Source organism: Hemitrygon akajei, chromosome 11 (genome assembly GCF_048418815.1).
Source record: "Hemitrygon akajei chromosome 11, sHemAka1.3, whole genome shotgun sequence".
Classification (NCBI taxonomy): domain Eukaryota; kingdom Metazoa; phylum Chordata; class Chondrichthyes; order Myliobatiformes; family Dasyatidae; genus Hemitrygon; species Hemitrygon akajei.
Window position 1 is genome coordinate 26,828,755 of NC_133134.1, and position 12,466 is coordinate 26,841,220.

Below are 12,466 nucleotides of genomic sequence, written 5' to 3' on the forward strand. Positions count from 1 at the left end.
CTCTTGGAATATTGTGGGCACTTTTGGAATTGGTATCTAAGAGGATGTGGTGACATTGGAGAGGGTTCAGAGGAGGTTCACAGAAATGATTGTAAGACTTATCATATGAGGAGTGTTTGATGGCTCTGGGTCTGTACTTGTTGGAATTTAGAAGAATAAAGGGGGAATCTCATTGAAACCTATTGAATGTTGAAAGGCCTAGATAGAGTGGAGATGGAGAAGCTGTTTTCTTTGCTGGGAGAGTCTAAGACCAGAGGACACTGCCTCAGAATAGAGAGACATCCATTTAGAACAGAGAAGAGGAATATTGTTATCCAGAGGGTGGTGAATCTGTGGAATTCGTTGCCACAGGCGGCTCTAGAGGCCAAGTCATTGAGTGTATTTAAAGTGGAGTTTTATACTGTGGCATGCAAAAGTTTGGGCACCCCGGGCAAAATTTCTGTTACTGTGAATAGCTAAGCGAGTAAAAGATGACCAGATTTCCAAAAGGCATAAAGTTAAAGATGACACATTTCTTTAATATTTTAATCATGATTACTTTTTTATTTCTATCTTATATAGTTTCAAAATAACAAAAAAGGAAAAGGGCCCAAAGCAAAAGTTTGGGCACCCTGCATGGTCAGTACTTAGTAACACCCCCTTTGGCAAGGATCACAGCTTGTAAACGCTTTCGGTAGCCAGCTAAGAGTCTTTCCATTCTTGTTTGAGGGATTTTCACCCATTCTTCCTGGCAAAAGGCTTCTAGCTTTGTGAGATTCTGGGGCCGTCTTGCATGCACTGCTCTTTTGAGGTCTATCCACAGATTTTCGATGATCTTTAGGTCAGGGGACTTTGAGGGCCATGGCAAAACATTCAGCTTGCACCTCTTGAGGTAGTCCATTGTGGATTTTGAGGTGTGTTTAGGATCATTATCCTTTTGTAGAAGCCATCCTCTTTTCATCTTCAGTGTTTTTTTACAGATGGTGTGATGTTTGCTTCCAGAATTTGCTGGTATTTAATTGAACTCGTTCTTCCCTCTACCAATGAAATATTCCCTATGCCACTGGCTGCAACACAAGCCTAAAGCATAACCTATCCACCCCCATGTTTAACAGTTGGAGAGGCATTCTTTTCATGAAATTCTGCACCCTTTTTTCTCCAAACATACCTTCGCTCATTGCGGCCAAAAAGTTCTATTTTAACTTCATCAGTCTACAGGACTTGTTTCCAAAATGCAACAGGCTTGTTTAGATGTTCCTTTGCAAACTTATGATGCTGAATTTTGTGGTGAGGATGCAGGAAAGGTTTTCTTCTGATGACTCTTCCATGAAGGTCATATTTGTGCAGGTGTCGCTGCACTGTAGAACAGTGCACCACCATTCCAGAGTCTGCTAAATCTTCCTGAAGGTCTTTGCAATCAAACGGGGGTTTTGATTTGCCTTTCTAGCAATCCTATGAGCGGTTCTCTCGGAAAGTTTTCTTGGTCTTCCAGACCTCAACTTGACCTCCTCCATTCCTGTTAACTGCCATTTCTTAATTATATTACAAACTGAGGAAATGGCTGCCTGAAAACCCTTTGCTATCTTCCTATAGCCTTCTCCTGCTTTGTGGGCATCAATTATTTTAATTTTCAGAGTGCTAGGCAGCTGCTTAGAGGAGCCCATGGCTGCTGATTGTTGGACAAGGTTTGAGGAGTCAGGGTATTTATAAAGCTTTGAAATTTGCATCACCTGGCCTATCCTAATAATGACTGTGAACAGGCCATAGCCCTAACAAGCTAATTAAGGTCTGAGACTTTGGTAAAAGTTATCTGAGAGCTCAAATCTCTTGGGGTGCCCAAACTTTTACATGGTTCTCCTTTCCTTTTTTTCCCACTCTAAAATTGTACAGAACAAAAATAATACAATAATCTTGCTTAAAATGTTGAAAAGAATGTTTCATCTTTAACTTTATGACTTTTGGAGATCAGTTCATCTTCTACTCATTTAACTGTTCACAGTAACAGAATAACTTTGGGGTGCCCAAAGTTTTGCATGCCACTGTAGATTTTTGGTAATTCGGGGTGTGAAAGGTTACGGGGAGAAGGCAGGAAAATGGGGTTTAGAGGGAAATGGGACGGCAGAGCAGACTCGATGGGCCGAATGTCTTATGGGCTTACCAGTTTGCCTTTACATGGGAAAGCACTTTTACCAGATTGCCCGAGAGGAATGTGCATAGCTCTACCTTGTGTCATGACCTCGATGCATCCCCAGTACACAGACAGCCCTCACGCTCCGAGAACCAACTGAGGAGGGAATAGCTGGAGCCCTGAACGTGCAGGTAAGCCAAATGAAAATACAGGGGGCCGAGTCAGCAAGTCCTGGGCATGCAGTGTGTCTCGGGACTTTAAGTGAGCCAGAAAAAAGAACCGAAATAATATAGCCGAAATGGCTACCCCCAGAAATAAGCAAGGGACCCAAAGGTTTGAGGGGTAATTAGGCTACTGGAGGCGGCACATACCACACCTAACGGTCCTGCTGCGACCCCTACACAAAGTAACTGGGGGGGGGGGGGGGGGAAAGAGAAAGCAACTTTTCCATGGTGTCCAGAACAACGGGCGTTCGAGGCTGCCAAGGAAGCAGTGGCTCAGGCCCTGACCCTTGTCCACCCGGACCTCAGAACAACGCTGTATGAAGTTTATGGGGGGCGAATACTCCAGGATCTGATGCTGCGGTACGATACACGCCTATTGGACGTTAGTGGAGACGGAAGGAAGCGAAGTAATCATGAGACCCATTATAACGTAATGGGAGAGTCCTACTGACAGGGTGGGGAGAGCAGAGCAAGCCTCCGTCGTGAAGTGAAAGAGCGAGCAAGGGTCCAGACAGGGTTGGCAAATCACGCACACGTGTGGCCCACACGCCTGTGGATAGATACACAGAGACCGTCGAATCCCCTGTCCCAGTGCCTCCCCTTCCTTTTACATGGGGAGTGCCAGAGCGACTCTCTGAAGCGGATCTCCCGCCCTTGGAACCCGGTGTCCAGGGGGGAACAGCAGCTGCCCTGAACGGAAAGAGTTTTGCAGTAGCAGGGAGAGGGCGGTTCGGTGGCGGTCGCCTTGCCACAGCGGCGCGAAGCAGATCAGCTGCCGATGTACACAGACTCTTGGGCAGCGGCAAATGGAATGGCCACGTGGCAGAAAAGGAAATTGCAGATACAGGAAAAGCCCCTGTGGGGGCAGGTTCTCTGGGAACAGATCTGGAAAACAGCCCATCGAACGAAGACCACTGTTTTCAGAAAGATTCCTCCGTCTACCATCTTTATTAATAAAGTGGGCCAGTTAGTACGAGTGCACCTTCGAATCCCGTGTGTTGGGGCAATAGACACGTAACATGTCTGGTCATCTGGACGTGTATGGGCTAAGCAACGAGGTTTACCATTATCAGTGTACGTGACTATGGAAGGTGGGATATTAGCAGATTAAAAAAAAACTTCATGAGAAGCCAACTAACCACAATAAAAGGGGGACTGGTCCAGTCCAGCTTACGGTAGGTTGATTACATCGGACCCCTGGTAGACGACATTACGCTGTTGACATCTACTCAGGTCTTTTAATAACAATCCCTTTACAAAAGCTGATCAAGACCGTCCTCTATAGGGTTGGCAGGAGCCAATTAGTTATTATGGGGACCCTAAAGAGATGCAATTGGACAACATGTTTCATTTCTCTGGGCAAGCTGAGAGAGACTGGGCTGTCAGTAAAGCCATTCATTAAGCATACCAGATACTCTTATTACCGCCAAGCTGATTGAAAGAGTGAATGGACTTTTAAAACAAGAGTTTCGTTAATTGACACCAACGTACACCTCACGGGGGTATCCCAGGCCTTGTACAACCTGAATAACAGACCTTTACTCCAAGGATCACCACTAACCAGGATGATCAAGTGTATCCCGGGACCAGAGGAGGAAACACTGAAGAAAGGGCTCCCACAGTGGGAGGGAAAGTATTGGTGCTACATTCCAAATTCTCTGGTTTGCAAAGGGGACGACTGCAGCAAATGGAGACAGTGCCACTGTCTCTGGTATCAGTCCCAGAGAAAAAACATCCGGTGTGCTTTAACTGGGGAAAATTGGCCAAACGGGAATTATTTAAACCTTTGTAAGGCTGATAATAACAGACACTTTGTTTCCCCCCAGGTGAAAATGACAGTCCTGGAATTAATCTTTTCAATGGCATGGGCCCTCCCTGAGTAGAGGTCATAGTCCAGACATGCGGAAAAACAAGACAGAAAAGCTCACTGTAGAACAAGGTGCCACAGAATGAATTTTAAAATATTTTTTGTAAAATGCACGAATACACTCAAAATACAAAAACAATAGTGCATATAATTACCTTGGATAAGACTCCCCGCTGCTTGTACTTTCTGTCTCTATGTGAATAAAAAGTTCATATTAACAGTTATCTTTTATTTCAAGCCACAGAATAGTTTTATTTATATTGTGTAATTATGTGGATTATTATACAAAGCACAACAGCCTTTTTGGCTTAACAGGTTCATTCTAGCGTAACACTGGAGTTACTGAGCCTCATCATCTCTTTCTGGGAGTGTTGAGTTCCCTATAAACATCTCCCTCCTGTTAAAGAGTTTTCTGCTGAATTCTCTTGTTGCTTTGACTTACTATTTTGATACTGCACTCTCAAGGTTATATAATTTATATTATTTGATAATAAATAAATTTTGATTAATTAATCTTGAAATTTTATCCCGCAGTTGAAAATGCTGCTTATTTTTGTTTAAGTCCTCTCATTACTTTGATATATGGGAGAAAATGGAATTTGTGAAGCCCTCAAACACCAGGAACTTCTTGTGATTAAATACAAAACTGAACATTAGAATTTTTTTTGACTAATCAACTTTTTACATCTACTGGCACAATTGAATCTTAATAATTTTGTATCAATGATTTTTAATTGTACTTTGAGAAGTAATAGCACCTTCCCCTTCGCAAGCATGGTTGCAGATTTTGGTTTGTGACAACTGAGGCCTCTGTTGATCGGGGTCGTCCATGGAAGTTATGTCCCAGCTATCCACATGGTGGGTAAGCCGGGGCAGTACGACATGGAGAGCAAGCTTTTGTCCAGGTAGCAGGCTCCCTCTCTCCACGCAGCCGATTACTCCAAAGGAACAGCAGAGCGACCCCCCCCCCCCTCACACCCCCACCATCCTTTCCAGTCCTGAAGAAGTGTGTTGGCCCGAAACGTCGACTATTTTTACATTTCCATAGACGCTGCCTGACCTGTTAAGTTCCTCCAGCATTGTGTGTGCTGCTTTGGATTTCCAGCATCTGCAGATTTTCTCGTATTTATGATGTCCCCCCCCCCCCCCCCCCCAAGTGTTTGCTCGATCAGTTAGTTTTACAGTTTGTCAGATCACTTGAAGTAAACAGAGCTGGTAAAAATCACAGTCCATTCTGGCCATCTCCCCTTGTTCTTTCCAGTCCCGATGAAGGGTCTCGACGTAAGACGTCGAATGTTCATTTCCCGCTACCGATGTTGCCTGACTCACAAGCTCTTCTGTGTCTTGCTCCATCTGCTTTGTCTTGTGTCTCAATGTAGATAGTTGGCGAGCATATTCATATGAATTCGGGAATGGGGTGGGGGGGTGCAGAACGATTATTAGGACATTATACTGATTACAATCCTAAATAATCACATTAGCTATTGTCTATACAAATATTGGTATGTTATTCAATCAAAATACTGGAAGTGGCCCGTGGAGCGAAACAACTCTTAACATTTCAGGTCGAAAACTTCTGAGAGGAATTTCCACAGATTTTATAGGCAGCCAATATTACAATTTGCAGCTAAAACGATATGTAGAGTTAATGCATTTTCTCTACAGCGTAAATCATTAAACACGGTTAAAAAAAATTCTCTAAACCATTACCATATTTTTCTAAAGAAATGCGTGATGTACCACATTAATCTTGTCAAAGCACTTTAGTCATCCCTCGCGTTAGTAATGGAGGAATCGGTATATTTCCACGGGAGGAAACTTAGCTGTAAAACTGAAGAACTTCTGAACGAGCACTGCAGCACACGAACGGTAGGGAGGGCTGGGGTGCTGCCGTGAATTTAGCATTTGTGCCCTGCCCCGTTATACGTTCCGAGAGGGGAGGCGCCTACAACTCCCATAAAGCCCCGCAGCCGGAGCGACGTTGCTGACTGGTGGCAGTGAGGAACAGGACTGCGGAGCTGCAAGATGCCGCTTCTTTTTAACGACCAACCCATAAGCTTACCTTCGTCCACTTGGGAGTTCATTGAATGTTATTCCAAGTTAAAGGTGAGCGAGTGCTTTCCGTCTAGGTGCCGTGCACTGCAGCTCACTTACCTGCCCGTTCAGCTCAGCGAGAGAGCCGGCAACTGGAGGGAGAAGCTCTCGGTGGCTTGGGCGAATGCACTCGCTGTGTTCTTGCTGTTTAATGGCAACGTTTAACCTTCTTCAGCCTCACAAAATGAAACATCTTGTTATTTATTTTTGTCAGCTTGTTTGTGTACAAACCTGCTAATTTACCCGTTTCGAAAGGAAACACTTTTCTTGGTTAGTTTATTTCCGGAGTGCTTTGGGATGCCTTGTGTTAGATATCCACATAATATTGCCCTATTTTCTTGTGGCATTAGAAAAAGGAGCTTTGGCTCAATGAGTTTATGCGGACTGGAGGCAACTCCATTACTCCCATTCCTCACTTACTTCCCCTGTTACCTGTTCTTTCTTTACAGAATGGATAATTTACAGGGATATTATGACCTGAAATACCAAGAAAGAAAGGGGGAATTGTGGGTAGGAGAATCTGAGTTCTGAGTGTGGGAGATACAAGACTGGAATGGCTGGGTATCTGAAATTGTTCAATTTGATGGGGACAGCTGATGGTGATTCAGAAGATGTAGATTATTGAGCTTGTTCAAAGGTTAATTGGAAAAGAGTAGAAGACCAAAGCTGGTGGGACTAGAGTAGTTGAGAGGTAGTTACCAGAAGTTTGAGGACATTCTTGCTGACCCAGTGGTGATGTACAATATCAACTCTTTGCTTCACATTGAATGGGGTTTTTGGACCTTGGATGAAGGGAAAGGAAGAACAAGAAAGGTATGTATCACCTTTTTGGATGTCATTGGGTTTTATTGTACTTGGCTGTGATATAGTCTGTTTCATAAATCAGAATTCGGAAATTGCTGATTCTAACAGTGCTGGGAAGGTTTTTTTCTAAATTGTCCGTAATTCTAAGTGTCTGCTATTAACAAACATTTTACTGTTTTTTTGTAATATTTTCAGTTATCTTAAACATGTGACTATTTCAGTGGGCAGCACTAGACTGGAAGCGAGATTGAAAATGCTGACCATTCCTTTCTTGGCACTCGCAGTTTTGATAACCATCAGCAACTTGGAACAGGACAGGCATTGAATCTCAGAGGTCCGGGCAATCACTCATTGAACTTAGTGTGTTAATTCCAAGTTGTCTAAAACTGTGACAACTTTTATCGATGGACACTATTCTGACTGGTTACATCGAGCCTGATATGGAAACAACAATGACCAAGATAGGAAGGGCCTACAAAAATGGTGAATGCAGCCCAGTCCCCATCACAGGAGAAGCCTTCCCCACCACTGAGCACATCGACAAGGAGTACTGCCCCAGTAAAGCTACCGTTCTTGCTGCTGCCATTAGGAAGGAGGTACAGGATCCTTGGGTTCAAAGTTCACAGTAAATTTATGATCAAAGATTCATTTTCTTTTGGGCATAATCAGTAAATCCATTATAGAATAATAAACATAATTGAATCGATGAAAGACTGCACCAACTTGGGTGTTCAACCAGTGTGCAAGAGACGGCAAACTCTGCAAATGCAAAAGGGAAGAAAGTGTTTGTGAACCTGGTGGTGTGAGTCCTGAGGCTCCTGTGCCACTTCCCTGATGGCAGCAGCGTGATTGGGTAGTGGGAGTCCCCGATGACAAATGCTACTTTCCTGCAACAACGCTTCCTGTAGATGTACTCAGTGGAGGGGAGGGCTTTACCTGTGGTGGACTGGGCCATATCCACTACTTACTTGTAGGTTCAGAAACAGTTATTTTTAAACCAGCATGGATCACTCTGAACTAATCCCACAACCTCTGGACTCGCTTTCAAGGGCTCTACAACTTTTTGTTCTTGGTGTTATTTATTTATTATTATTACTATTTTTATATTTGCACAGATTGTCTTTTGCACATTGTCAGTCTTTGTGTGTAGTTTTTCATTGATTCTACTGCATTTCTTCTAAATCTTGGTGTATATTGTGATATATATACACACTTTGATATTATCTTTACTTTGAACTTTGATATCTAGTAGGATAATTACATATGGAATTTCCATTGTGGCAGATTTCTGATATCAGGAGTAAGGGGTTCAGTCGTGATTACCAAACATAGCATGCATCCTTGGTATGAGCTCATCGCCGAACAAGCATGATTTTGAATAAACTCTGCTCTGTGTTAAGAGCAATCTAAATGCTAACAGACTTTAAAGGGTCAAAATCTTATTATCTCAAGGTGTTGTATTTATCAACTCTTCTGGTATTAATTTGGTTAACTCATTATTAAAGAAAGTGGATCAATAGGTTCGCGAAATATTTTATTGCTGATTGGAAAAGGACATTCATACCTTGGAACTAACCTATAATCTGGCCATTAAGGGCTTTCCTGTCCTAACTGTGGAGTGAATTTTATAAAGTTGTGGCTGACTTACAAACTAGACCAGCAATATTGCAGGAAAATACTGAATTATAATAGTTCAGTATTTGAATTTACTATATAATTAAGTATTTACTGAATTATAGTAATATATATTTTTTTAAAAACTCTCTGCTTGCTGGAGGGGGTGGAGGGTAGGTATCAGTTTGAATTACATTTTATGACTTATTTTAGAACATTTAAATCTTGCCATTGCATCATAGCTTTGGCGTGTGTTACCTTAGTAACTTCTGAGTTTTAATTTCATTACTTATCTCTCGGTGCACAACCGTTCATTACTCCAGGCAAGGGTGTAATTGTTCAGTTTGTGGAATCTACTGTAGAGTTTGGGGTTTAGGACTGGTTGAGAGGTAGATCTGAGGCCCCGGGAAAACCTGAGATGGAAACCAGAGACCCTAACAACAGCAATAGCTCGGATAGTCTAACCAATTGTGGTGGAACCTGCAGTTTCCACAGTATTGGAATTAAAGTAAGAGTTGTTGTAATTTATGAAGAAATGGGCATCTTGACAAGAAGTGCAGTTATTTTTTTCAACTTAAGGGAAATTTATGTTTCAACAAAATCTGATGCTTTTATTTTATGTAGGAAAGTGCAGAAACGTTGAAATCAAAACCAGCTGTCAAGGTGGACTCTAAAGGTCTTCTATATATTCAGCAAAGGGAATTTGCAGCAACAACTCCTCAGGATGGTAAACATCAACATTTCACTTTCTAAAGATGGTTACAGGGATCTGCTTGACCATCCATATTCTCTTATTGATGAGAATTACTTTAAGAATCAGATCTAATTAATTTTAAGTTATTTTTACCATCCCAAGCATATGTCTCCGTACTAGCTAAGAAATGCAATCTCAGAACAATTGCTCTTTAAATTTGGTATGCAGTTACTTTGGCTAATAGTCATATTCATCGCTATGTTAATTCACTCTTGCTCTCCTTTTCGGTTCACTTCGCAATACAAAATTCCAGAAGCAAGGTTCTGTCGGGGAAAGATTTGTAATTTTTGTTTGAAGAGTAAAGAACAATCCTAGTTTCATATGGTCCACAACTTCAGAATTGTCCGACAGACCTTCACACTGGTGATATAGTGACGTGTGTGTGTATTGCTACTCTATGGCCCAAGTCTTTGCAGCAGAGACTGATCTCCAAACATCTTGGAACTTCTTTCCTCTTGTCCCTATTCAGTACAGTTTGGTTCTGGTGTACAGTGGCTTTCTGACGTGAATCGTATACGCAAATGAACATCTTCCACTCCTCAAAATGAAGTTTAAGACCTGGAAATTCATTACTGTTCCAGGGCTGCTAAATTTTCTTCTTCATGACTTCCCATTCGTGCATGTTTTTTTTTAAAACATTAGAATTTTTAAAGTTGCTCTGCAGTCTGAGTGCATCATTTTACTGTAGCATTGTGACCTAAATGCCAGGTGAGGAACAATGGACTTCAAGTAGTGGAGATTTTTGTTCTGTTGTGTATAAAAGCTAAGTTCTTAAAATGTTTAAGAAAAAAATAGAAAATCTCAGCTGCTTAGGAGGGCCAGTTAAGAGCTGCTTAAACGTATTCATATTCTCTAGTATGAAGCAAAGGTTTTGCCATGTTGTAATTTATAATTCTATTATTATGTACTGCTGCCAACAAACAACAAATTTCATGACATATGCCAGTGATACTAAACCTGATTCTGATACTTTGACCACAGGCTCTGTATCTATACTTGGAACAGAAGATTCAACTACTTGCCATATGGTGGCTCTGCGGCACACAGGTAACGAGGGATGTTGTACAGGATTTTAAATGGGCTATGAACATACAGCATTGTACCTGTTTGGGTTACCTGGAGAGATCAAGAAGGCAGTGTATGGGGTTGAGTGGGGTCTGGGATCAGCCCTGATGGAATGGCGGAGCAGACTCAGTGGGCTAAATGGCCTAATTCTGCTCGTGTGTATTATGGTCGTGGTCTGAATCGATGGTCACTGAACACTGCAACGGCCATAGAATTGACTTGAGCGGCTCAAAACTACTGTGCTGCACCAGTGGTTTTTGGGACTGCCTGGTAAAGGAAGCCATTGAAATAAAACTAGAGGAAAAGAATTTTAATAAAGACGAAGGTCTTGCTGTAAGTAAGAACTGGAATTCGATTGTAAACAATGTGGGAGAGCAGAAACCTGATTGGGTAGTCCTCATCCAATCTGGAGGGACAGTCTATGGGGATATGAATACCAGTGGACTGGACATGCCCAGGCAGAATCCCTGATGAAGATTGCAGAATCCCTGATGAAGATTGCAGAATTTGTTATCAAGACCTCGGTTACAGTCAATACCTGTACCACGCTGGAAGCCTGAGAAGAGTTTATTCAAAGCACTGGATCCTTTTTCTGATATGAACATTTTTGTGGTAGATTTGTGATGTCCTAGGTAATTATCGTGGATTAAAGTGTTGACTGTTGAGGGAAAACTAGTTGGGATAAATGAGTTCTTTTCATATTGGCAATGTATAACTTGGTAGGGTAGCACAGGGATTGTGTGTTGTAGCCATGTTTGCTCACAATGCGACACATTTCAAAGAGGCAGAGAAGCTTAGCCCCACTATTCAATATGATCTTGGATTCATCCATGGACTCTTAGCATCACTGTCTACTTCGTTATGGATTTGCACCCTATTGTCTACCTGCACTTTCTCTGTAACTGTAAGTCATCTGCATTTTCCATGTACTACCTCTGTGCACTGTTTTAATGACATCATCTGTATGAAAGGAGTGCAAAAACAATGTTTTTCACCGCATAGAAACATAGAAAATAGGTGCAGGAGTAGGCCATTCGGCCCTTCGAGCCTGCACCGCCATTCAGTATGATCATGGGTGATCATCCAACTCAGAACCCTGAAAAGGTCCCGTTTACTCCCACTCTTTGCTTCCTGTCTGCCAACCAATTCTCTATCCACATCAATACCATACCCCCAATACATATTGGAGCATGTGACAATAATAAACCATTTTGCCAAATTGGTACCCTTTTCCAGCTGCCTCCCCTCATCCCTTGATCCCGTTTATTCCTAAAAACAAAAGAAATTAAGTCTGCAAAGGGATAAGTTAAGAGCGTGTACAGAGACTTGGCAGATGAAGTACTGTGGGTAGAGATCTGAGGTTATCTACTTTCGCAGGAAGGAAGAACATTGTTTAAATGGAGAGGAATGGAAAATTAGATGTGGGTACAATATGTAATTAGGAAGACAAGTGGAAATTTAGCCTTTATTGCGAGGAGGGTGGAAGATGATGACAAAATTTTGCTACAGCTCTGTAGGGTTACTGGTAAGACCATAGAGTGCTGTGTACATTTTAAGTTCTATTTAAGAAAGCATTATTAATAGGAGTATTTTGGAGAAGGTTAATTAAGTTGCTTCATGGGTATGTGATTATTTTATGAAGGAAAACTTGGGGAGGTTAAGCCTGTGCTCACTGGAATTTAGGAAGAAAGAGAGGGTGACCTTAGGGAAACTTTGTATTTTGAGGTTTAATGGGATGGATGCTGGGAGAATGTTTCCTCTCATGAGGAGCTGTTCTTTCTGAATAGGAGGTGGACCCATTGGACACATGAAGAGGAATTTAATTATTCATGGGTAATTTATGGAGTTTTCTATTGCTGCGGGTTGTGGAGGCTGAATCATGGGATGTTTTTGAGACTGGGATGGTTAGGTTTTTAGATTAATGGGAAGCTGAGGGT

The 12,466-nt window shown here is 42.1% G+C and overlaps 1 protein-coding gene and 1 long non-coding RNA gene across 3 annotated transcripts in view; both read left to right on the top strand.

Annotated features, from left to right (window-relative positions):
* The first annotated feature begins 2,760 nt into the window (after positions 1 to 2,760).
* Positions 2,761 to 4,416, top strand: LOC140735077 (uncharacterized). Its single transcript, XR_012100680.1, has 2 exons — positions 2,761 to 3,506; positions 4,158 to 4,416. It is a non-coding gene; the product is annotated as an uncharacterized lncRNA (long non-coding RNA).
* Positions 4,417 to 6,181: 1,765 nt separating this feature from the next.
* Positions 6,182 to 12,466, top strand: part of ntan1 (N-terminal asparagine amidase) — a 66,455-nt gene continuing 60,170 nt past the window's right edge. Inside the window, exons 1-3 of one of the 2 annotated variants that reach the window (XM_073060506.1) lie at positions 6,182 to 6,304; positions 9,335 to 9,437; positions 10,446 to 10,511. In XM_073060506.1, the coding sequence (XP_072916607.1) occupies positions 6,224 to 6,304; positions 9,335 to 9,437; positions 10,446 to 10,511 (250 nt within the window). In that variant the 5' untranslated portion in view covers positions 6,182 to 6,223. The remainder of the gene's footprint in view (positions 6,305 to 9,334; positions 9,438 to 10,445; positions 10,512 to 12,466) is intronic. The other variant, XM_073060507.1, reaches the window with a different exon arrangement.